The following is a 27564-nucleotide window of genomic DNA, read 5'->3' on the forward strand; positions in this document are numbered from 1 at the left end:
AAACTGAAGATCTCGTACAACGCTGTGTACTACTCCCTTCAAAGTACAGTGCAAACTGGCTCTAACCAGAATAGAAAGAGTGGGAGGCCCCGGTGCACAACTGGTTGGGTTGTGTTTCGGAGGACGCACGGCTCTCGACCTTGGCCTCTCCCGAGTACGTACGAGAGTTTCAGCAACGAGACAAGACTGAAACTACCAATTGGATAGCACAAAATTGGGGACAAAAAAGAAGAAAAATATTCTGCCCTGATAGAGCTGCCCCGGTCAACTGTAAGTGCTGTTGTTGTGAAGTAGGAACGTCTAGGAGCAACAACGGCTCAGTCGCAAAGTGGTTAGCCACACAAGCTCACAGAACGGGACCGGCGAGTGCTATAGCGTGTAAAAAAAATATTTTGTCCTCTGTTGCGACACTCACTACCGAGTTCCAAACTGCCTCTGGAAGCAATGTCAGCACAAGAACTGTTCGTCGGGAGCTTCATGAAATGGGTTTCCATTGCCGAGCAGTCGCACACAAGCCTTAGATCACCATGCTCATGCCAATCGGCGGCTGGAGTGTTGTAAAGCTCGCCACCATTTGGACTCTGGAGCAGTGGAAACACGTTCTCTGGAATGGTGAATCACGCTTCACCATCTGGCAGTCGGACAGACGCATCTGGGTTTGGCGGATGCCAACTGTAAAGTTCGGTTTAGGAAGAATAATGGTCTGGGGCTGTTTTTTGTGGTTTGGGCTAGGCCCCTTAGTTCCAGTGAAGGGAAATCTTAATGCTACAGCATACAATGACGTTATAGACAATTCTGTGCTTCCAACTTTGTGGCAACAGTTTGGGGAAGGCCCTTTCCTGTTTCCGCATGACAATGTCCCCATGCACAAAGTGAGGTCCATACAGAAATGTTTTGTCGAGATTGGTGTGAAGAACTTGACTGGCCTGCACAGAGCCCTGACCTCAACCCCATCAAACACCTTTGGAATGAATTGGAAAGCCGACCGAGCCACGCTTAATCGCCCAACATCAGTGCCTGACCTCACTTATGTTCTTGTGGCTGAATGAAGCAAGTCTCGGCAGCAATGTTCCAACATCTAGTGGAAAGCCTTCCCAGAAGAGATGAGGCTGTTAGAGCAGCAAAGGGGGGACCAACTCCATATGAATGCCCATGATTTTGGAATGAGATGTTCAACAAGCAGGTGTCCACTAACTACATGACCAAAAGTGTATCTTAAATGAAGAATTCAATATATAAAATCAAATGCGCCGAATACAACCTTGCAGTGAAATGCTTGCTTACAAGCCCGTAACCAACAATGCAGTTTTAAGAAAATAAGTTTTAAAGGATTTACTAAAATAAACTGCAATATAAAAATATATAAATAAAGAGCAACTATAAAATAACAGTAGCGATGCTATATACAGGGGGTACCAGTACAGAGCCAATGTGCGGGGCACAGGTTAGTTGAGGTTATATGTAGGTAGAGGTAAAGTGACTATGCATACAGTAGATAATAAACAGAGTAGCAACTCAGTAAAAATGGGGGTGACAATGCAAATAGTCTGGGTAACCATTTGATTAGCTATTCAGGAGTCTTATGGTTTGGGGGTATAAGCTGTTGCGAAACCTTTTGGACCTAGACTTGGCGCTCCGGTACCGCTTGCCGTGTGGGAGCAGAGAGAACAGTCTATGGCTAGAGTCTTTGGCAATTTTTAGGGCCTTCGTCTGACACCGCCTGGTGTAGAGGTCCTAATGGCAGGAAGCTTGGCCCCAGTGATGTACTGGTCCGTACGCACTACCCTCTGTAGTGCCTTGCGGTCAGAGGCCGAGCAGTTGAGGACCTGAGGACCCATGCCAAATCTTTTCAGTCTCTTGAGAGGGAATAGGCGTTGTCGTGCCCTCTTCATGACTGTCTTGGGCGTGGCCCGTCAGTAAGTCCAGGTTCCAGTTGCAGAGAGAGGTGTTTAGTCCCAGGGTCCTTAGCTTGGTGATGAGCTTTGAGGGAACTATGGTGATGAACACTGAGCTGTAGTCAATGAATAGCATTCTCACACAGGTGTTCCTTTTGTCCAGGTGGAAAAGGGCAGTGTGGAGTGCAATAGAGATTGCTGGATCTGTTGGAGTTGTATGCAAATTGGATTGGGTTTCTAGGATAATGATGTTGATGTGAGCCATTACCAGCCTTTCAAAGCACTTCATGGCTACAGAAGTGAGTGCTCAGGGTCGGTAGTCATTTAGGAAGGTTACCTTGGTGTTTTTGGGCACAGGGACTATGGTGGTCTGCTTGAAACATGTTGGTATTACAGACTCAGACAGGGAGAGGTTGGAAATGTTCGTGTCACTGGGCAGCTCGTGCTTCCATTTCTAGTCTGTAATAGTTTGCAAGGCCTGCCACATCCAATGCGCGTCAGAGCCGTTGTAGTATGATTCAATCTTAGTCCTGTATTGATGCTTTGCCTGTTTGATGGTTCGTCGGAGGGCATGGCGGGAGTTCTTGTAAGTGTCCGGGTTGGAGTCCCACTCATTGAGCTCAGTGCGGATGTGACCTGTAATCCATGTTTTCTGGTTGGGGTATGTACATACGGTCACTGTGGTGACGACGTTACCAATGCACTTATTGATGAACCCAGTGACTGATGTGGTGTACTCCTCAATGCCATCGGAAGATCATATTCCATATTCAATGCCATCCCGGAACATATTCCAGTCTGTGCTAGCAAAACAGTCCTGTAGCTTAGCATCTGCGTCATCTGACCACTTCCTTGTTAGGAGAGTCACTGGTACTTCCTGCTTTAGTTTTTGCTTGTAAGCAGGAATCAGGAGGATAGAATTATGGTCAGATTTGCCAAATGGAGGGCGAGGGAGCTTTTACGTGTCTCTGTGTGGAGTAAAGGTGGTCTGGAGTTTTTTTTTCTTTCTCTCTCTCTCCTCAGGTTGCACATGTAACATGCTGGTAGAAATGAGGTGAAACAGATTTAAGTGTCCCCGCCACTAGGAGAGGCGCTTCTGGATGAGCATTTTTCTTGTTTGCTTATGGCCGTATACAGCTCGTTGAGTGTGGTCTTAGTGCCAGCATCGGTCTGCTGTGTTATATAGACAGCTTGGTAAATAGTGTGGTCTGCAGCCTATCGTGAGATACTCTACCTCAGGCGAGCAAAACCTCTAGACTTCCTTAATATTAGATTTTGTGCACCAGCTGTTATTTACAAATAGACACAGACCACCACCCCTTGTCTTACCGGAGGCGGCTGTTTGATCTTGCCGACACACTGAACCTAGCCAGCTATATGTTATCCATGTCGTCGTTCAGCCACGACTCTGTGAAACATAACTTTAATATCTTTTTAATGTCCCGTTGGTGGGATAGTCTTGGTCGGAGCTCATCCATTTTATTATCCAATGATTGCACGTTGGCTAATAAGACTGATGGTAGAGGCGGATTACCCACTCGCTGTCGGATCTTTACAAGGCACCCCAGCCTACATCCCCGATGTCTCTTCATGCAAATGACGTGGATCTTGGCCTTGTCGGGTGTCTGAAGTAAATCCTTTGCGTCCGACTCTTTAAAGAAGAAATCTTTGTCCGGTACGAGGTGATTAATCGCTGTTCTGATATCCAGAAGCTCTTTTCGGTCATAAGAGACGGTGGCAGAAACATTATGTACAAAATAAGTTACAAATAACTCAAACACACAATTGCACGATTGGTTAAACGGCAACCATCTCCTCTGGCTCCATTACTAGACCTATCCTCAATGATTGTGAGAAAAGCATTGCGGGCGATAGGCCGACACAAAGGAAGAAACGTATAGTAAGTGATCAGTTTGCATCTGGAGAGCCACCTAATTGTATGATCATGTTGATCCTCTTAGAATGGAAATGCTATATATGACATTCTTCCTCACGTCTCTGTGCTAGTTATTAAACAATGATTAGGGATCAGATACTGTAGATGGGCAGTGACTCTGAATTAGCATCCTGCTGAGGTTGCAGTGTGATTGTGCTGCTGATTATCCCTCTGCTACTGTGCTTGGCTTCATTAAGGATGAGGGCTGCATCCCCTTGAGAATGATGCCCCTCTGCTCCAGTCAGAAATAGCATTAGCATCTAATTTGGAACCCATTGGAACTCATCTCAGAGCATAGCCCATCTCATGGCCATTTGGGAGCAGCACTTTACAATATCGTGCCTAGGTTACTGAGAGAGTCACATCATGGTCACCGTGTATTTGTAATGTGTACCAGTAAGCCAAGCACTAGTAAAGGATGATATACATAGTAAGTTGTGAATGTTAACTCTTGCATTTATTTACACAACAGTGGGCCACATTAAATGGGCTTGTGGGCCGGATCTGGCTCGCGGTCCACCAATTTGAGACCCCTGTTATAGAATGGTCTATTGATAAGGATGTGTGTGCTGCATGTTGTGACTTATTGCACATGTGGAGGGTAACCAGAGACATTCAGTAGTCTATACCCACTTACACACACACAGATGTGTCTGAAGGTTTTACCTGAGAACTACATTTTCTCCCTCTATCTGCAGTTCACAGCCAGCCCAGCTCTTACTGTAGAACCCATGTACGTTCACTGAATGTATTTGTTTGGAGAGAGTTGTGAGGTGGCGAGAAAGTGAGGTTCATTTTCCGCTTTTGTGCCCCCTGTCCTCACCCACAGAGCAGTAATTAGCATGGCTTTTGGTTCACACGCAAAAAGGGACAGGTCCCGCAGGGGTGGGTGGGTAGGTGTGTGCACTCTAAGCCCCCATTCATCAAAGCAGTGGTTGACTGTGCCAGGCCATAGCTGTAGATTAATCTGCCTGCAGCCCCACACTGAGACCCGCACTCCCCCTGCCCATTAATCTAACGCCTGGTCCGTGTGTGTGTGCACACTGTAGGTTTGTATCCATAGATTTATGAATATGCTGACTTGAATACATACTGTATTTTACAGCATCTGTACCTTTTTTTATAGGGGGTTGCCTTTTCAACAGTAACTAATATTTGGGTGAGAAGGAGGCCTCGTTCAGGCAGGTTTGCGGTAATGGTATAGAGGGGTGGCCAGTGAGAGAGGGCAGACCTAACACCGTCAGCCAACAAGCTACAGGGCAGACCAACTGGATTTAAATTTCCCTCCCACTCTCCAATCGATATTGTGCAACTGAAGAGGCAGAAGTGCCTTAAGTCATTTTTGTCAGTCAGTCAGTTGGCCAAATATAAGTGAATACAGGAGATGAAGTAAAAAGGAAGCGTTGTTGTCTGGCAGTGTTCCCATCACAGATGGTCTAGAGACTCTAGAGGAAAGGAAATTGAAATAGAAGCCCTTTTACCTTCGCTGGGGTTGAGTCCGAGAGAGGGCTCTGTCTGTGTCTGTGTGTGTGTGGGTTAGGGATGGGCACGGTTAATCGAATATCGAACAGACTTTAGTGTTTGATTACTTCAGTGAGTGTTCAGTGAAAAGCCTTGTCTAAAATGAAATTATCCTTGTGACACTTTTACCTACAAGGATATACCATGACATTTGAAATTCTTAATTTAACAAAACAAACTTGAATGTAGTTTTTATGAAACGTTGCGTTGAGCTACTGCTGCGCATTTGGCCCTCCAGGCTGTCCTGACATCGGTATGCTATTTTCCCTACTTTAAACAGCAATAACAGGCGCTCGCCTGTCGGCGGTTCCACTAGACCTGAAACGGATCAATGCAAAACGCCCTTTTTTGTAACAATCACTTCTATCATGGCAAAAATCAGACTTCTCTTTTGCTGTTGCTTACAAATTCCCGGTGAAATCACACTGTCCGCTGTTTACCCCAGCCATGTGCATATGCGTCATTCTGATTGGTTGAGACAGTCGAGCAATTCTTTATTTAAAAAAAGTGTCATTTCAACTATGGAAATCACAAAAACTGAATAGTAAAATAATTGTAAATGCCCATCCCTAGTGTGTGTGTGTGTGTGTGTGTGTGTGTGTGTGGGAGGACTGCTTGGTGTGGGGTTTCAATACTATTTCTGCCATTGCCACAAATAGTATAGCTAATTTTTTGACATTTCTTTTGAACCACTCTCTAAATTCAACCATGTTACCTGCCATGATGTGATGTAGGAAATAGCTACTCCAACCCCAACACTGTCACAATTGTCCACCATTTTGGAGACACTGTGCCTTGTCATAGCACTCCACTCAACTCCAAGCTGTCTATTCAGTCCTCAACAAGTCTCCTCTTCCTCTTTTCTCATTTTTTAATCAAATCCACTCCTAGTCCCTCTTAACTTTCTCTCACTCTCTCTCTCCATCTCCTCCTCTCTCTTCAGACATTCTCCCCTCATCCTCTACTCCTCTGTGCTCTCTCTGCCCGGCCATGCTACACTGCTCTGTGTATTAATTGTGGTTTGATAAATTCCCTACTGTGGCTTTGTGGGATTGTGGAGTCAATGACTCAGAACTGCAGTGGAGAGAAACTCCACAGAGGCGTTTCGCCCGGCTGCTACCGGAAGGAGAGGAGAGGAGCTATGTTGGCACCGCCGCCAAGAAACTAGCAGCTTGACTCCAAATTGCTCTCATCTTGAGGCATCTTAAGCGGTCTCCTTTTAACTCTGAGATATTGATAATTAAAGATGTTTTATTATAGCAGCTGTTTAGTCATTGATCTGGAAAGCTTTATCTCTCATACGTCCTGTATTGTTGTTTTTGTTTATAGAACCGATAGCCATGAGGTAAAGCTAAAGAGGTGTCCCTGTTGCCAAGCAGATTTGTGTAGGATTTCGGATGAGGTGCCAAGTGATGATTGGCCATTTATTTATAGACTCCACAGGTGATCCTTTTACATTCACTTTGTCGTTCTAGTTCTCTCTCACATCCCATTTCACCGGCCCTCATAGGTTCTCCTGTCTATAGTTAGCTACTCTGTAATGGGCATCATTAAAACCGTAGCTGGCATTTCAACATTTTTATTTATTTTACACTTAACATTTTTGCCATTTATTGGCCATAGTCACCCACAAATAGCGTTTGGGCATATATTTTCCATTGCTGTCAGCCTCATACCAATACACAACTTTAGCTTTTGTTAACTGCTCACTGTGTGTTGAGGCATGGTTGCATAAGGTGTAAAACTGCATAAATCACCAAAAGTGACTTTCTCACAAGACATTATAGCCAACAATGCTTTCACACAACACCCCTTGTCCCCCCCAAAAAAAATCCATCTCGAATAATGAGCCAGATAAAGTAAATATACAAAGTGCGTTAAGTAACAAGTCGTTATGAAATCACATCAAATCTAGAGTATCTAATGACTGCAGTAAGTACAGTACTGTTGGAGGTGTGGATGGGAGGAGGGAGCTCGGGATGAACGAGTGAGAGCATGTGACAGTCACGCCACCATAGCCCTGCTTTGAGACCATGAACCAGGGAAAGTTAGCAGGCTGCCAGCCAATCAGGAGGAGCAATTCAGAGCCCCGAGTCATTAGTGTAAATGAGCGAGGGGGATTTACAGGAGTCGGGCTAATGCATAGTAATCGGCAGGAATTATTTTCTATCTAGCTCCCCAATCCCGCACATTGCCACAAAGGTCTTCCACAACGAGCGTAATTAATTAGACTGTACTTTCTCCACTGCATTTTTATCACTGTCCAAAATCACCTACTTTTAAGAAATGATATTGAAGATGAAATTAGGGATTTTAAAATCAAGGTCTCCCAGAAGAATGTGCCTATGGGCGAAATAAGATGAATAATTATGCTAAAGTGCGTTATGTAGCCAGATGAAGATATTCCTTGAAACTAAGTGGGTTGGCTGCTCGACGCTTACTGCTAGCATACCCAAGAATAAATTGAATAACATGTATTGAATGGTTAGAGGATAGAAAATTATCTATTCATAGATTGCGAATAGTCACCTTGACGATGTCTATGCATAATTTAAATGGAAAATGGGATATTTCTTGTGCTACTTATTGTATGCAACAGTACAGTTGAAGACAGCATTCAGAGAGAGTCCTTTTTGTTTAGTTATGCTTTAGTTCACCTTCAGGTACTACTGAGATCCTTTTCCAAAGAATGTTTATCAATTTCATTAAATATTTATTCTGTAAATACACTGACTGGACAAAACATAAGGAACACCTTCCTAATATTGAGTTGCACCCCCTTTTGCCCTCAGAACAGCCTCAGTTTGACGGGACATGGACTCTACAAGGTGTCAGTGTTGGCTGGATTTCATTTGGGTGGAGGACCATTCTTGATACACAGATTTTGAGCGTGAAAAACCCAGGAGTGTTGCCGTTTTTGACACACTCAAACCAGATGGCACCTACTACCATAACCCGTTCAAAGGCACTTAAATATTTTCTTGTCCATTCACCCTCTGAATGGCACACATACACAATCCATGTCTCAATTGTCCTCCCCTTCATCTACAATGACTGAAGTGGATTTAACTGTGACGTTAATTCATAAGGACCATAGACTAACCAGGTGAATCCAGGTGAAAGCTATGTCATGGAAAGAGCAAATGTTTTGTACACTCAGTGTACTTGGTCTTCCTTGTGCCCCTTTATGGTGTTTGCCTTGGGTGGGCGAGATGGGGGGGGGGGGGGGGGGGGAGTCTGTATATCTCATGAGGGGTTGAGTTTATCCTTTCTCTCGCACTCTCTCTCTGTCCAGGGCGGGCTCTGATGAGATTGACAGACAGGAAGCTGGAGCGAATGGGCATCATGCAGGAGGGCCAACGGCAGTACATCCTCCAGCAGGTCCTGCAGCTCCGCGTCAGAGAAGAGGTCCGCACCCTGCAGCTACTCACGCAAGGTACAACTCTCACCATGGCAGCATCTCAAATGGCACCCTATTCCCTATATAGAGCACTACTTTTCAACAACGGTAGGAACAGTAGGGTGCCAATTGGGATTGGCACCCTACTGTCATTGGCCATGATGGAGCTGGTGTGGCCAGGTTTACAGTGATGGAAACGATAGGCCATTTCGCTCAGCCGATTGCATGGTCATGCGGCTTTACATTCAATTGGTTTGAATTGTTCTCTCAGCACTCTTTATGTGGCCAAAGCCAGCCACCTGCACCAATCAACACTACAGCCAATTTACAGTATGTGTGTATTTCTGGACCCTACTCTACAGCCTCTTTTCCGTCTCAGGTCGTCCAATCACAACACTGACCCCTTACACCCTGACATCCAGTCATTCTTTGTGATTTGTCTCTCCTCAGCATTCAGCACCACTCATCACCCACATCACCACCTGTAACTAAAATCAGCATCATCCCCATCAACTTGTCTCTGGCTCTCAACATAGATCTCTTTTACCTCAGGGGCGAAATCCAAATACTCAAACTGTTCTCGTCTCGAATTCCAGGAAAACAGTTGGAGTTGTGGTGTTTCTCTTTGATGCTCCTTTCTTGTTGCCACCGGTTTCTCTCTTGCCACTGGTTGAGGGAGAGCGAGATGCTACACTACTGCTGGGGGAGAGGGGCCCCTTGTGTCCCTAGAAAGGCTGAACTTGTGCTACTAGAACTACTGCTGTGAGAATTAGAACAGGGAGGGAAGAAAGGAGGGAGAAATGGGGAGTGTTGAGGAAAGGAGGAAGTGTGAAATGAAGGGAAGGAGCTGGACAAAGGAGAACTAGATTTACTGCGGAAAAGTCCGGGTGGGTCATTTAGTGGGGGAAGAGAACACTGAAGGAAGATGATAAGAGAGGGAGAGAGCCTTGAACAGAGGAGAGCTGGTGTACTTTAGACACTTTTTGGAATAAAGGTGTGGGAAGGCAGGACCTAACGGTCAGGGAAGTTGTGGGAAATGACAAAAGGCAGCGTGAAAGAGGAGTTTGTGAGAAAAGGAGAGACTGGAGATGAGATGAGGAGATCAGTGGTGTTATTACTGCGGTGTACCCAGGCAGAATTAGCCAGACGGACAGTGATTAACCTTTAAGGAGCAGTGGGCCATGGGAGGAAAATAATTAGATTCCCCATCTCCTCTCCCTCCTCTCATCGTCTCCACGCAGTGGGAGGATTCTCTACTTTTTATCAACAACAAAGGAGAGTTGTCCTTTCGCTAAACAGTAATACTCAAGTTAGGTAGAGAGGCTTTTTAGACTGTGGAGGACAGTTTGATAAAGTGGCATTTTTTTCCAAAACTGGGCCGTTCCACTATATATACTTTCATAACATTGTTTGTTTGTTCACGTTCAAGGACAGTGCCTTCAGAAATTCCACATTTTGTTGTTACAGCCTGAATTCAAAATAGATTCAATATAAAAAATGTTGGTCTGCACGCAACACCCCATAATGACAAAGTTAAAACATGTTTTTAGAAATGTTTGCACATTTTGGGCAGCGATTACAGCTTTCAATCTTTTTGGGTAAGTCTCTAAGAGCTTTGCACACCTGGATTGTACATTATTTGCCCATTTATTTTCAAAATTCTTCAAGCTCTGTGAAATTGGTTGTAGATCATTGCTAGACAGGAATTTTCAATTCTTGCCATAGATTTTCTGGCAGATACAAGTCGAAACTGTAACTAAGCCATTCAGGAACATTCATTGACTTCTTGGCAATGCCAGTGTAGATTTGTCCTTGTTTTAGGTTATTGTCCTGCTGAAAGGTGAATTCATCTCCGTGTCTGATGGAAAGCAGACTGAACCAGATTTTTTTTAATCCTGAAAAACTCCCCAGTCCTTAACGATTACAAGCATTCCCATAACATGATGAAGCTACCACTATGCTTGAAGATATGGAGAGTGGTACTCTGTAATGTATTGGATTTTCCCAAAACAACATAATACTTTGTATTCAGGACAACATTTAGGTTAGTATTGTGGAGTAACAACAATGTTGTTGGTCCATCCTTGGTTTTCTCCTATAACTGTTTTAAAATCACCATTGGCCTCCTGTTGAAATCCCTGAGTGGTTTCTTTCCTCTCCGGAAACTGAGTTAGGAAGGACCCATGTATCTTTGTAGTGACTGGGTGCATTGATACACCATCCAAAGTGTAATAACTCCACCATGTTCAAAGGCATATTCAATGACTACTTTTATTTTTTATTTTTACCCATTTACCAATAGGTGCCCATCCTTTGCGAGGCATTGGAAAACCTCCCTGGTCTTTGTGGTTGAATTGTATTTCTGAACTTATTTAGGCTTGCCATAACAAAGGGGTTGAATACTTATTGACTCGATACATTTCAGCTTTTCATTTTTAATTAATTTGTAAACATTTTTAAAAACATACTTCCACTTTGATATTATGGGATATTGTGTGTGGGGACCAGTGACACAATCTACATTTTAATCCATTTTAAATTTCAGGCTGTAAAACAACAAAATGTGGAAGAAGTCGGTGTGAATACTTTCTGAAGTCGCTGTACATGGATGTTCAAAGTGGATCCTCAAAGTGGGTCCAAGCCTGATGTCTTTGCTATCAATCTCATGAAAGGAGTTTGCACAAATACCAACTACATCAGTTACAGGAAAAATCCTTTAATTTAGTGTTAAATAATAGTAATATGTGAGAACAATTATTTTTTGTTAACAAATGTTTCATTTATCAAAATTATGGAAATCTATTGCAGCTCAAGTCGACTACAAAATCCACAATGCAATGCTCTCTAGAGTACCACTGTATAAATCATAATCCCACAAAACCTAGTGGTCAAACAGGGAAATGGTTCCAATTGTTTTTCCACCATTCATTTTTCCCATAGGTGTTTCTGGAAACACTTAACATAAGGGCTGTGTTTTGTGTAGTCTGACCCTTACGTGATGTTTTGATAACTATGTAAATCCCTCTAGGACAATGTGACTTATATTCACCTCTATCCCCCCCCCCCCCCCCCCAAAAAAAATGATATTTACATTTAAGTCATTTAGCAGACGCTCTTATCCAGAGCGACTTACAAATTGGATATGCTAATTATCTGGACAAGACCGATGAATTGAAGCAAAGGTACGAATCTCTAACTATCTAATTGGCTACATTTCATTAAATGGACAATTCTGTGAACTGTCTTATGCAAGTTTTAAATTGACACAATACCAGCTAGAGATAACATGCAGGAGCTTGCAGGGATTTGTAGTTTTGCATGATGCCAACTTTGATGCTAATTAGCTTTTTCGAATCAGAGTAAATAGAGCCAAATATATTGATAAGTCACCTTGTCCTAGAGAGATTTAAATGGGTATCAATACGTCATGCCAGGGTAAGCCTTCATGAAACGCAGCCCTAATTTTAAAGTGTTTTTTAAATTCCCTATGGGGATTAAATGTATGGTTAAAAAACGATTTGGAACCATTTCCCTGTTTGAACGCTAGGTTTAATGGATATTATGACACCTCCACTGTGGGGCTCTATGGGCTGGCTGGCTAGCTTCTCCCACTTTCTGATGCTGTTGAATTTTCTGATTTATAATAGCAAGAATGACTCGGTGTCCACATTTCTTTTTAAAAAGGGTTGGATGTTAAAGATGTAGAATTTTGTGATTTGAATAGAAATATTTAACCTAGCAGAAGAGCGTATTTCGAGCACATTTACTAGACTTAGTGTTTGCCACCTTGACTTTCTACTTTTCTTCTTATTTTGACAAGCAACCATAAAAGAAAAATGAAATCAATTTAGTACTAAAGTGTACAAGGTTAATGGAAAACTAGAATAACTGTTAATGTTTTTATTTGATCAGTTTTTTTTGTTTTGTTTTTACACAATGGGCTGTAATGAATCTCCCCAACTTGTCTTCGCTCCATAGAACGGAAAGTTAGCAGTTGGTTGTTTATTCTTTCCCCTGATAGTAACTATTTTATTAGAGGCAAACCTCATTTAACATACCATTGGATGCATTACTCTTAAACTTGAATTACACAGCATGAAGAATTTGATACCAAGTTATCCGTCAAGTGTATTGGAGTACTCTGTGGAGATGGATATAGCAGGATATTCTTCAGTTAAATGTTAGAAGAACAGTATAATCATTAGCAATAATAACTCAACTCTCCGTAGCCTAACTCCACTTACAGTATTGCCTTTGCTTATAGGTTCATTAGTAAAGACTGTCTCTTCACTCACTTCATTCTTAAGCAAGTATCTTCTCTCTCTAATGAAGTCTTCAGTGAAAAGAATACATTTGCACTGTAGTCTAAAGTGCAGAATTTCCTTGCCCCAGACTCCTTAATAAATTAACTCTCCCTGATCTATGGCCTCAAATGGGAATGTCCTTCGCTTGGTGATCTTTAGTCAATAGTGTTTCTTGATGATCTTTTATTGAATGTATTCTTACCTCTGGAGTCCTTGCTTTGTGATTTTTCTTTTAAAATGTATTACTCAAACCACCTTCCCGGGCTGGATTGACACAGAATTAGGAATTAGAATACTAATAATAGTAATTCAATAGGATCTCTAGTTTGACACCCCTGATTTTAGGGTCTTGACTCTGGAGTCTTCAGTGAAATATAGTCTTTTGGCAGGTAGCGTCTTTCCTTGGAGTCTTTAGTGAATAGAATGTCTTTACTCTGGAGAAGGAGGCTGAGCTGAGTGGTTTTATTTTCTGAGCTCCCTGCACGGCAGGTTTCAGTCCTCTGTGGAGTCAATAGCCTCGGAAAACTCCTCCGTCTACCACCTCTTTCGCTCTCCCCCAAAAGAGACCCTACCTGCACCGGAAAGTCGTCAAGATATGATTTAAGGTGAAGAAAAAGTGAAATGCATTTTTAGATGTAATTCTTACCTATAAGACCGAAGCTGAGCACTATAATATCACTATTTAATGAAGTCCTCAGTTCTGTTACTCCCTATTTTAAACGTCTAACACTATGAATGCCTTAGGTTCCAATCGGGGCTCATATTCGAAAGGTTAGGAGTCATTATGTAGCAAAGTAATGTGGCCACACTGTTCGTGAAATTGCCTCTGAGCCCTCGCTCATTAGTCGCTAACATCTGAAAGCTCGGCTACCCACAGTGAGAGACAATGTAGCTACACCACTAATAAATGTTATGAAATACAGGGAATAATTATTTCTGTCTTTGTGAAGGCACAGACTCCATTTACTCCATTTATTTGCACCGCATTGAAAGCGGCCACGGTAATCAGCCGCCCCGCAGTTGGTATTGAGTGAGAAATGTAGCCCAGGTGTTTTTAAACGAGCCTGGAACAAAACACTGGTGTTTTGAAATTAATAGTTCTACCTTTTGATAACCTCCGGTGACAAGTCCCCTCAATATGGAGTGAAGGCTCCCTGCTTAGGTTACCAATTAGAGTACTGTTCTCCCTCACAAATACCTCAGACCGGACTGCGAGTGTGCGGCAGCCATTTTCTTTCTTTCTCCTTTTTGTTTCCCTGCCTACTTGCACAGAGGGAGTTGAAGAACGTCAAGGTTAGCCGCTGCAGCACGTCATCTGGTTTTATCCAGGGAGAAGCAGGGAATACAATAATACAACAAAACCTTCTTCTAACCTGCACTCTCTCTCTCAAGGATGTCAGAGCTGTAGGGCAGTGAAGCATGAACAACACGTGCAGATCTGTTAATGAAGCTGAAGGAGAGAGGGCACCGCCATAGAACTCAAAAGATGGAATACCCAGAGCAGAGAGGGCATGCAGGTAGAATAGCCAGAGGCACTGATTGTACTGTTGTCATACGTGAGGCTCTCTGCAGCATCACCTTTGACCTGTGAACCTGGTAGAAGCACAGAGATGGCACTGAGCACATATTCTGATATCTTTAGCTGATTATATAGACTCAGGCAAAGACTTAATTAGTTTTGTCATGTCCTACAGTGGACCTTTGCAGACAGCATGGACATTGACTTTATCCAAAACAAGATTATCGTGAGCTTAATAGACTGTTATTATAGATTTAACTTTTCAAACTGTTACTCTGCAAGTGTCTGCACTGAACTTTGCAACAACAATGACCCGGTAGGTCGATTTTTAAAGCCGCAAAAAGCTCAATCGTTTAAAAAAAAATGTATCCTCTAACCGTGGCGGTTTTTCACCGCGTGGAGCCGCATTCATCAATATATGGAGCAACGAAGAGCAATAAAAAGGCATCGTCCAAGCTGCTTCCGCTCAGTCGGCAGACAGCCATTCCCGACCGCCACCCGCCACTCAGGAGTTTAGACGTCTGCCCGCCTAGGCAGTCAGGCACATGAAGTCAGCTTCCCAGAATTCACTCATGATCTAGCCAACCTGGATCAATAGCAAGCAGGCCGCTTTACTGTTAACACCGCCAGCCATTACATATCAATTAACTTGTGACATTCCTGGATTACTATTAACAGTCTGATTTAATCAACAGATATGATCGTCAGTTGAAAAAAAAGTTGGGTATAAGACCGTGTACATATATTGACTGTGTTTGGCAAAATCACAACAATCCCATTGAGCCAAGCGGGGAGAGGAAGTTGTCACAGTTCCAAGACCAGTCCAAAACATTCTGCTAACCCTATGCCAATGACGCTGGTGGATCTCAAAACTGAACTTGGATCCGCGTTAAGTCGCAATGATATCCTTCGCCTCCTTCTTATGACCGATACTGTATCTCGAACCAGTCATGACTATTCAACAAAACAAGCTTTCTTTGCGGCAAATTTCTTAGTTATATGATTGTATAACTAGCAAAGGAGTTTTGAAGTTGAGGGTGCAGTATTTATGAAGTTTGGCAATGAGGATGAAAACGAGCATAGTTCAGCTAGCTGGGGAAAATGAGCTCGGGCTAATTCAGGTAGCGAAAAGTTTGATTTAAGCAATTCGGACTGGAACAAATAAATGAGATTTACTTATATTTAAGGAGAGCAAATGGATTTTCCAATTCTAAAATCAGCTGTAACTCTCAATAGTAAAACAAAGATTCATGGTGATACAGTAGATTCCTCCTCCTCACCAGTATAGAGGTTTTGGTGGGTTTATGTGTTGCCATGGTGACCTTAATGTAGTGGATTGTGTGCCATAGATCATTAATGTCGTTTTGGAGCGTAGCCTGTCTTTTCTTGTACTGGTCTTGTTTATTTGGAGGTCGTTTTAATCTTATGTCTTGTTGTAATTTAGTGTCTAGTTCTTTCGCTTCTATCTTAGCACCTTTTTTAGTAGCTGGTCAATCTTAATCTCAAGGTGTTTGTCTCTATTTGGTATTTTCAGTTAACCTCTATCGATCTTAACTTATAGGCGTGGAACAGATGGGACATGTTAGCCCATGTTGCCATAGATTCATATGAATGGCCGTAAACATTTGAAGACACCGGGAGAGCGAGAGAGCAAGGGCATTTTGAGGAAACATAGGTGTCTCAAGGGGGTGCATAAAAGGGAATTATGAATATAATGCTGGATTGTCATTTGCGTGCTCAGGATTTATGATACTGCAATTAGCGGTAGCAGCGGCGCTACACCTGATGATCCATTATTATTCTAACGTCTTTCATGTCGAAGGCAAATTTGATGTCAGTAATTATCTTTTGAGCCAGTAGTTCTCAAAGTAGCGCTCAAGCCAAAACGTGTCCTCAAAAGGGGCGGGTGCAACTCAATATTAGGAAGGTGTACACTCAGTGTATGTCTGCTGCAGAGGGACGAGAGAGCCATGAGAAAACAAGTTTTGATCAGGAATGGAAATAAGAGCTGAAAACAAATTGGATCCTATTTTAGAAAGAAGATGGAGAACAAACTATGAAGGAAAAATACTGGAATTTTGGTGCAGGTACAGCAAACTAGCGCAAAATTAATATTGCGATTTATTTACAAAACGATACAATGCGATATATCGTCAAAAATAATATCCCGATATGTACCCATTTTTCCGGGGGCCCCATCACTAAAAGTTAGTACATCAAGACTCTCAAGGTTCTTGTATGCCATCATCAATATTGCATGCAGTGCCTTCAGAATGTATTCACAACCCTTGATTTTGTTGTTACAGCCTGAATTTAAAATGGATTACATTTAGATATTGTCACTGGCCTACACAAAATACCCCAATAATGTCAGTGGAATTATGTTTTTAGAAATGTTGACAAATTAATTTAAAATTAAAAGTTGACATGACTTGAGTCAATAAGTATTCAATGTTATGGCAAGCCTAAATTAATTCTGTAGTAAAAATGTGCTTTACAAGTCACATAAGTAGCATGGACAATAAGTGTTTAACATGATTTTTGAATGACTGCCTCATCTCTGTACCCCACACATACAATTATCTGAAAGTCTCTCAGTCGATCATTGAATTTCAACCACAAAGACCAGGAGGGTTTTCCAATGCCTCACAAAGAAGAGATTGGTAAAATATATATATATATATATATTACTGCTCAAAAAAATAAAGGGAACACTTAAACAACACAATGTAACTCCAAGTCAATCACACTTCTGTGAAATCAAACTGTCCACTTAGGAAGCAACACTGATTGACAATAAATTTCACATGCTGTTGTGCAAATGGAATAGACAACAGGTGGAAATTATAGGCAATTAGCAAGACACCCCAAATAAAGGAGTGGTTCGGTAGGTGGTGACCACAGACCACTTCTCAGTTCTTATGCTTCCTGGCTGATGTTTTGGTCACTTTTGAATGCTGGCGGTGCTTTCACTCTAGTGATAGCATGAGACTGAGTCTACAACCCACACAAGTGGCTCAGGTAGTGCAGCTCATCCAGGATGGCACATCAATGTGAGCTGTGGCAAGAAGGTTTGCTGTGTCTGTCAGCGTAGTGTCCAGAGCATGGAGGTGCTACCAGGAGACAGGCCAGTACATCAGAAGACGTGGAGGAGGCCATAGGAGGGCAACAACCTAGCAGCAGGACCGCTACCTCCGCCTTTGTGCAAGGAGGAGCAGGGGGAGCACTGCCAGAGCCCTGCAAAATGACCTCCAGCAGGCCACAAATGTGCATGTGTCTGCTCAAACGGTCAGAAACAGACTCCATGAGGGTGGTATGAGGGCCCGACATCCACAGGTGGGGGTTGTGCTTACAGCCCAACACCGTGCAGGACGTTTGGCATTTGCCAGAGAACACCAAGATTGGCAAATTTGCCACTGGCGCCCTGTGCTCTTCACAGATAAAAGCAGGTTCACACTGAGCACATGTGACAGACGTGAGACGCTGTGGAGAACGTTCTGGAGACGCCGTGGAGAACGTTCTGGAGACGCCGTGGAGAACGTTCTGGAGACGCCGTGGAGAACGTTCTGGAGACGCCGTGGAGAACGTTCTGGAGACGCCGTGGAGAACGTTCTGGAGACGCCGTGGAGAACGTTCTGCTGCCTGCAACATCCTCCAGCATGACCGGTTTGGCGGTGGGTCAGTCATGGTGTGGGGTGGCATTTCTTTGGGGGGGCCGCACAGCCCTCCATGTGCTCGCCAGAGGTAGCCTGACTGCCATTAGGTACCGAGATGAGATCCTCAGACCCCTTGTGAGACCATATGCTGGTGCGGTTGGCCCTGGGTTCCTCCTAATGCAAAACAATGCTAGACCTCATGTGGCTGGAGTGTGTCAGCAGTTCCTGCAAGAGGAAGGCATTGATGCTATGGTCTGGCCCACCCGTTCCCCAGACCTGAATCCAATTGAGCACATCTGGGACATCATGTCTCGCTCCATCCACCAACTCCACGTTGCACCACAGACTGTCCAGGAGTTGGCGGATGCTTTAGTCCAGGTCTGGGAGAAGATCCCTCAGGAGACCATCCGCCACCTCATCAGGAGCATGCCCAGGCGTTGTAGGGAGGTCATACAGGCACGTGGAGGCCACACACACTACTGAGCCTCATTTTGACTTGTTTTAAGGACATTACATCAAAGTTGGATCAGCCTGTAGTGTGGTTTTCCACTTTAATTTTGAGTGTGACTCCAAATCCAGACCTCCATGGGTTGATAAATGGGATTTCCATTGATTATTTTTGTGTGATTTTGTTGTCAGCACATTCAACTAGTTAAAGAAAAAAGTATTTAATAAGATTATTTAATTCATTCAGATCTAGGATGTGTTATTTTAGTGTTCCCTTTATTTTTTTGAGCAGTATATATTAAAAGTAGACATTGAATATCCCTTTGAGCATGCTGAAGTTATTAATTACACTTTGGATGGGGTATTTAAACACCCAGTCAGTACAAAGATACAGGCGTCCAACTCACTTGCCAGAGAGGAAGGAAACTGCTCATGTACACTGCTCAAAAAAAATTTTATCCAGCCGTGAAAATACTGCCCCCTAGTCATAACAGGTTAAACGTTTATTTGTAGAAATGTCTTTCCTTCTTTAATGCGTTTGAGCCAATCAGTTGTGTTGTGACAAGGTAGGGGTAATATAAAGAATGTAGCCCTATTTGGTAAAAGACCAAGTGCATATTATGGCAAGAACAGCTCAAATAAACAAAGAGAAACAACATTCCATTGCTTTAAGACATGAAGGTCAGTCAATCCAGAAAATGTTAAGAACTTTGAAAGTTTCTTCAAGTGCCTACGCAAAAACCATCAAGCGCTATGATGAAACTGGCTCAATTGAGGACCGCCACAGGAATGTAAGACCCAGAGTTACCTCTGCTGCAGAGGATACATTCATTAGCGTTACCAGCCTCAAATTGCTTCCCAATTAAATGCTTCACAGAGTTCAAGTAACACACATCTCAACATCAACTGTTCAGAGGAGACTGCATGAATCAGGCCTTCATGGTCAAATTGCTGCAAAGAAACCACTACTAAAGGACACCAAGAAGAAGAAGAAGAGACTTGCTTGGGCCAAGAAACACGAAGAATGGACATTAGACCGGTGGAAATCTGTCCTTTTGGTCTGGAGTCCAAATTTGAGATTTTTGGTTCCAGCCAGTGTCTTTGTGAGACGCAGAATATGTAAACGGATGATCTCCACATGTGTGGTTCCCACTGTGAAGCATGGAGGAGCTGGTGTGGGGGTGCTTTGGTAACACTTTCAGTGATTTATTTAGAATTCAAGGCACACTGAACCAGCATGGCTACCACAGCATTCTGCAGCAAACGCCATCCCATCTGGGTTGCGCTTAGTGGGACTAGCATTTGTTTTTCAACAGGCGGATAACCCAACACACCTCCAGGTTGTGTAAGGGCTATTTGACCAAGAAGGAGAGTGATGGAGTGCTGCATCAGATGACCTGGCCTCCACAATCACCTGACCTCAACCCAATTGAGATGGTTTGGGATGAATTGGACCGCAGAGTGAAGGACAAGCAGTCAACAAGTGCTCAGCATATGTGGGAACTCCATCAAGACTGTTGGAAAAAGCATTCCAGGTGAAGCTGGTTGAGAGAATGCCAAGAGTGTGCAAAGCCTTCATCAATGCAAAGGGTGGCTACTTAGAATCTCAAATATATTTTGATTTGTTTAACACTTCTTTTTTTTTTTTTTTACTACAGTACATGATTCCATATGTGTTATTTCATAGTTGATGTCTTCACTATTATTCTGAAATGTAGAAAGTAGTACAAATAAAGAAAAAATCTTTGAGTGTGTCCAAACCTTTGGTTGGTACTGTAGGTAACTGCCAAAATAAAGGAAACACCAACAATTATTTATTTAACATTTATTTAACAAGGCAAGTCAGTTAAGAACAAATTCTTATTCACAATGACGGCCTATCCCGGACGACGCTGGGCCAATTGTGCGCGGCCCTATGGGACTCCCAATCACGGCCGTGATACAGCCTGGAATCGAACCAATGGAATCCTGTTTCCATTGATCATCCTTCGTATGTTTCTACAACTTGATTGGAGTCCACCTGTTCTACATTCAATTGATTGAACATGATTTGGAAAGGCACACACCTGTCTATATAAGGTCCCACAGTTGACAGTGCATGTCAGAGCAAAAACCAAGCCATGAGGTCGAAGGAATTGTCCGTAGAGCTCCGAGTCTTGTTTCGCGGCACAGATGGGTACCAAGACATTTCTACAGCATTGAAGGTAACCAAGAATATGGTGGCTTCCATTCTTAAATGGAAGAAGCTTGGAACCACCAAGACTCTTCCTAGAGCTGGCCGCCTGGCCAAACTGAGCAATTGGAGGAGAAGGGCCTTGGTGAGGGAGGTGACCAAGAACCCGATGTTCACTCTGACAGAGCTCCAGAGTTCTTCTGTGGAGATGGGAGAACCTTCCAGAAGGACAACCACAGTGGAGGCAGCTCATAATAGCTCATAATAATTGCTGGAACAGAGCGAATGGAATGGTATCAAACAAATGGAAACCACGTGTTTGATGTATTTGATACCTTTCCGCTCCAGCTATTTCCATGATTCGCCCTCCCCAATTAAGGTACCCCCAACCTTCTGTGGACAACCATCGCTGCAGCACTCCACCAATGGTAGAGTGGCCAGACGGAAGCCACTCCTCAGTAAAAGGCACATGACAGCCTGCTTGGAGTTTGCCAAAAGACACCTGAAGGACACTCAGACCATGAGAAATAAGGTTCTGTGGTCTGATGAAACCAGATTTGGCCTGAATGCCACGTGTCACGTCTGGAGGAAACCAGGCACCATCTCTAGGATGAAGCATGGTGGTGGCAGCATCATGCTCTGGGGATGTTTTTCAGCGGCAGGGACTGGGAGACTAGTCTGGCTCGAGGGAATGATGAACGGCGCCTATTACAGACATCCTTGAAGAAAGCCTGCTCAGGACCTCAGACTGGGGCAAAGGTTGACCTTCCAACAGGACAGCGACCCTAAGCACACAGCCAATACATCGCAGGAGTGGCTTTGGGTCAAGTCTCTGAATGTCCCCGAGTGGCCCAGACAGAGCCTAGACTTGAACCCGAGCCAACATCTCTGGAGAGACCTGAAAATAGCTGTGCAGCGATGCTCCCCATCCAACCTGACATGGCTTGAGGGTCTGCAGAGATGAATGGGAGAAACTCCCCAAATACGCTTGTAAGGTCATACCCAAGAAGACTCGAAGCTGAAATCGCTGTCAAAGGTGCTTCAACAAGGTACTGAGTAAAGGGTCTGAATACTTTATGTCATATTTCTTTTTTTATTTCTTTTTTTGGGCCAAAAAATCTGAACTTGTTTTTGCTTTGTCATTATGGGTTATTGTGTGTAGATTGATGGGGGGGGGGAGGGAATTTAATACATTTTATGGTAAGGTTGTTACGTAACAAAATGTGGAAAAATTCAAGGGGTCTGAATACATGTATTTTGTTTTGTAGAACTTTCACATATACATTTTTTTTTTTATTGGTTTCATATATTTGTTCATGTTTAGCTCACATAATATAATATAATTTAAAGGTAGCCATTATGGTGTCTAATAGACTAAACATGGCAAAAACAAATGTAGACATTAATAAATGCATTTCTATAGCTTGCAAAATATTTTTTACAATGGTTGGGGAGTGCTAAGATGGTGGCTTTAAAGCAGCGCCCCCTGTCAGTCATCTAATGTATTTTTAAATCATTGGAGGGATGCAACACCGTTCTGCCATGAGAAATTCCATAATTTGGTATTTTTTGTTTATGGCGTTCGGAAAACGCTGTCTCAGGCACTGCTCCAGGATCTCCCATGAGTGTTCATTTGTGTTGAGATCTGGTGACTGAGATGGCCATGGCATATGGTTTAGATAGTTTTAATGCTCATCAAACCATTCGGTGACCTCTCGTGCCCTGTGGATGGGAGCAGTAGCGTAGCTTATTCATGACGGGCCCAGGTGCCCCAAAAAAAATCCGGGCCCCTATCTCCACCCATATTTCCCTTTTAATTAAAATTGTTTTGTTGGTAAGGCTGTGTGTTAATATTACTAAGCATTGTAACAACAGAGGAAAACCTAATCTAAGGGAACATTTGAAGCTGTTACCGGCAATATAGCCAATACAAATCAAATACATTCAGTAACATGGACGACGGTCAGAAATGAACCCGTATAAGTAGATCAGCACCACAGAAAGCACTAAGTAGTCAAAAAAACACCCTATTTTATCTGCAAATAATAGGCAATAGCCTATATTATAAAACATAAATATATAAATCAATCTCTTGACAGAAACACTGAAATGCAGCTAATGACCCAGTACATGCTCGCAGAAGTTATGCACGGCGTCAAAAATTACATACCGGTATTTCAAATGATCTGCCTCCCGCAGAGGCCTATAGCAAAAACACCAGCAAATCAATTAAGTGGAGCATTCAAACAGATTCATTAAATGGCAGCATGCCTTTTTAACAGTATATGATGCGTATGTGCTTATTATTCTTATAGCCTAGTTAAACGTGTAGGCTATGATGACGACAATGAAATGGCTCAGCGGCCGTGCACCAGAACAGGGTTTCCAAAGACAGATCGATCATAGTCATAGATTGACAAGCAATGTAAATGAATCTCAATAAAGCATGATTTATATAGGCTGTCTGGGTAGCCTGCCTTGTAAAAATATAAGCTCACTCACTCATTTTGATTGGCATTCGACAGGCCTTGCGCTCTGCTAAGTCGTTGACTATGGCATTCAAATCCATGGTCCTGGCCCTGGTGTTTTCAGTGGACAGAATGGCCAACCCACTCAGTCTCTCCAGTCCCATGCTGCTCCTCAGGTATGATTTTAATTATTTTCAGTTTGGAAAAGGAGCACTCAGCACTGGCTACCGTTACTGGCAGAGTCATAAAAAGGAGCATTGCTGTAACTACTTCCCCAAATATAGCAGTGACTGAATTGTAGTCCACAATGAGCATCTTGGCCAGGTCTCTCACTGTAGTGTGCTTTTCTATTTCCCTCTTAAAACAGGACCTGAAAGCGAGTAATTGGCCATATATATTGCTGATTTATCTTTTGCTAGCCGGCTGGCGGTCTTGTAGAGCGCATCATCATCTGCGTTGGCCAGGGTAGTAGGATGGATGAAGTCTGACTGTTGCCCGCAGACCTTTAAATCTGTTTGACAGCTGGTGGATAACGATGTCAAAGTTTGCATTAAAGACGTTGACTCTAAAACTACTCTCCCCATCGGGCAGTCGCTCGTCCTCGCATAGCTCATCAAAATGACGCCTCGCCTTCCTTCTCCGAGTGTCTTCCAATGCGTTCTGAGCTCCCCATTTGTCGGCAAGGGTCTTTGCAGTGACTTTGGCCTTTTCAAAATCCGGTCGGAATCCGGACAGGACCTCTATCATGTCCTTGAGTAGGCTGACTGCCCTGTGCAGGTCTGCGTCTTTGGCCTGTAGCATTTTGGAGACGACGTTCACGTTTTCAAAAACCTTAGTCTGCAGAACGACAAAAAAAAATGTCTGCTGCAAAATCAAATATACCACTCAATATTGATAATCTCTTTATGCTATGCCCAAAGAAGGTGTTTAACAGTTCAACAGTATCATGAAACTTTTTTTTAAATCTCTAGCACATGTTTGATAGTTGTTGTTGAGAGCCAGGTAAAGATTATGAGCTGTGCAATGCACATAAACAGCAAGTGGCTCTTTTTCGGATATTCTGGCCTGCACACCTGAAATAGACCCCGCTCATGTTAGCAGTTCCATCATACCCCTGCCCGGGATATTTTGAAATATCCAGCCCATTATCCTCTATACTGCCCAGGATTTTATGTTGAAGCTCAGCTGCAGATGTGACAGCAGTCTCCAGAAGTCCCCATGATGGTCAGATCTGTGGCGACATTATTTGCATCCCTTATCACTCTCACATAGCGATAAACTTGGCTTAACTGGTCTACTTTGGATACATCCGGTGTGCTGTCCATAATAACTGATTGTCACACTTCACTCGCTCGGCTAAGATAGAAATCCGTTAAGATAGACACTTAATGGATCCTGTGGGGAGTTCTGGGTCATAAAATGACAGCAGTTCAATTATACTGAGAAAATTCCCACTGTTGGCCTGCCTCAGCTTTTCACGGTGCCCTCTGAACTCAAAATTACATGATGCAAGTGTGGGAGTTACATTACTATGCGCTCCAACACCTGTCGCCAGAGATTTGCTGCGTTACGCACGCCTCTCTCCATTTCTGCGTCAATAGTGCCATTTGAGCTTCCATTGCTCATATACCGAACAGGCCCCCATCTGAATTTGGGATGTCTCATTACATGCTATTTTGGGTGTTAGATGGCGCCAATCTCTCACCCCATTCACTCCGATCTCTGAACAGCTAGCAAGCATCCACATTTGTTGCATAATGCCCCCTGTCAGTTGGATAGGTAAAAAGGCTGTCTGTCCCACTTCCACCCGTTTCCTCAGCCGCCACAATTTTAGCCTCGCCCTGTTCCTCTTCCTCCCCGCCCGGCCTGGGGACAGCTTGTCCTGCCTGGCTTGTGCTCAGGGTCGTATCCGCCGATACCTGACAACCTGTATCCCCCTCTGTCAAAGTTGGTTCTTCTGGCACGATGGAACAGCTTGGCCTTTACTCACTTGAGCCGCTAAAAGCTGCTGCTGGCGACGATTAACCTACATCCTCTTCTGGTCCTGCTATATTGCTTGTGCTAGCAATGGCTGCAGTTGAACTGCATTTGAAAACGGAATCTAATTTAACTAATTTTGATACCTCCTTTGCTTTCAAATTTTGTGTTGATACATTTGTGATTTTTAAATCCATAATTTTCTATTCTTGACTTTCTAAATTTTGGGGGGGGGCGTTGTCTTTTGATAGCTAGCTCAACTGTTGCTTAAAACGATGACCGAAACAACAACGCTTTGGCGAGTATTTGCACAATGAATCCCAGAATGCATTTCATTATCTTAACATGGTATTGAAACTATTGAATAATATGATTTATTTATCAAATTATTTTTGATTTATTGTCATCAAATCACTAAAATATCATGCTGACTTAATGTAGTGGCAAAAAAAACAAAAACATTTTGTTGGTGAAACCATCAGTTGGATCATATAGCCTACGTTAAGGAAAGTTCTTCTCGTCAAATTGTAGACGTGATGGACTCGCATCAACAATTCATACTTGGGCGTGGTGGGGCGGTATTCAAATTACATAGGGGGCCCGCGGCTCCGCAGATCCGGACCCGGCAGCAGGCCTATGTATGTCACGAGCCCTGGTGCGACCGCACCGGCTGCACCGGCTGAAGCTACGCCACTGGATGGGAGCATTGTAATCCTACCTCGGAGAGATCTAGATACTGGGTAGTAGTCAGAAATGCATTGATCCCAACTGTTTCAACATAGCCTACCAGTATTTCATAATCAAGTGTGCCCTAACAGGTTTTGCTGTTTTGATAAGATTAGATTTGGCCTCTTGGTTTACAGAATAAATAGTAGGCGGGAAATGACTTATCTTTATAACCGAGACTAAATTAATTCACAGGACTTGGAGGTTCAGAGATCTTCTAACTTACATTTTTATGACTATAAATATTTACAGGCAAGGGTTGCCAAGAGGGTGAAATATAAATGAGGATTTTATTTGTAAGTTTCATATTATAATTCTCTCGCTTCATTATTCCTCTCTCTGTGTGTGTGTGTGTGTGTGTGTGTGTGTGTGTGTGTGTGCATGCACGCCTAGGTTGGTTTGCTTGCCCGTTTGATACGACATCCCTGACTATACCCCTGTAATGCTACTTAATATTTCAGTTTGTGTGTCAGGTATCATCATTGTCTATGTGCATCATCAATTATCCGGATCAGCACGTGCACGCATCACTGTGCACGCCGTCGGAGCCACCGCAGGCTTAACTTGCCCTCTATTAAAGATTTACGCTCTCCGTGGGGAATTATTAAACCCCAGAGCCCCACTTCGTGACGCTCGGTTTGTAGCATTGTGCCAAGATTAAAGGTTCATTGAAAGGTCTTTTAACCATTCTGGATGATTGATCTCGCTCCAGCCCTAAGAATGCCAATCTTCTCTCTGTCTCTCGGCCCTAGTTTTCTCTCTTTCTCGCTCTCTCTTGTACCCTTGTCGTGGAAATTCAGTACTGAGAGAGACTTGGTCTTGGTCATTTCTTCAAACAATCTTTATTTAATATTGATTAATTATTGCAATAATGAGACCTTCAGCCCACCAGTCTTGACTGACTGCTAGGCTGAGAGTCTAGCCTTTACAGACAAGGCACAGTTTTTATATAGCTGATACCAAGATTGCTTAGTCACTTCTAACCTTCCCATAAGCCACCTTGGTTATCTACACAGGATGGTCTTTTACTTAGTTTCCCAGATGCCAGACAGATAAGACAATGAGGCATTGTTCTTAACTCTTCCAGGGGCTCTCTATCTCGAGTCACACACACCACATCTTATCTATAGAATGCTAGCTTTTAGGTTTTATCACCAACACAAGTTAGCTTCAAGCTAACTCTAGTAGAACCCATGTCCTCAACACCCAGACTAGCTGCAGGGTGCTAGAGTGGAGACCATAAAACACAGCATTAGCAGGACAGAAATATCTTACTGTTTGTTAAGAAAATAATTGTTACATAGCCAACAAATAAGGTGAATACATCATTTTTCCCTGACACCCTCTTCAGCCCCATTTGGCCCCGCTCGTCTAGCAGCCATATTTGAGGGACACTCCTGTAATTACACCCTTTGATTATCCTCCACACTGAACTCCTCACCCTGAGAGAGGGAGAGATTTGCTGATGATACAGACCTGGGCTGCCTCAGTGCCTCTGCCAGGCAGCACCACAGTAATGAAAAGGTGTGCCCAGTCCACGCT

General features: G+C 43.3%; 1 protein-coding gene across 2 annotated transcripts in view; it reads left to right on the plus strand.

Annotated features, from left to right (window-relative positions):
- The window catches only part of LOC115175997 (sterile alpha motif domain-containing protein 12-like), a 121916-nt gene that overhangs the window by 40420 nt on the left and 53932 nt on the right, over positions 1-27564 (plus strand). For both annotated transcript variants that reach the window (XM_029735705.1, XM_029735706.1), the window contains exon 4: positions 8648-8788. In XM_029735705.1, coding sequence (XP_029591565.1) covers positions 8648-8788 — 141 coding nt within the window. The remainder of the gene's footprint in view (positions 1-8647; positions 8789-27564) is intronic.

This window comes from Salmo trutta, chromosome 36 (assembly GCF_901001165.1).
Source record: "Salmo trutta chromosome 36, fSalTru1.1, whole genome shotgun sequence".
Classification (NCBI taxonomy): domain Eukaryota; kingdom Metazoa; phylum Chordata; class Actinopteri; order Salmoniformes; family Salmonidae; genus Salmo; species Salmo trutta.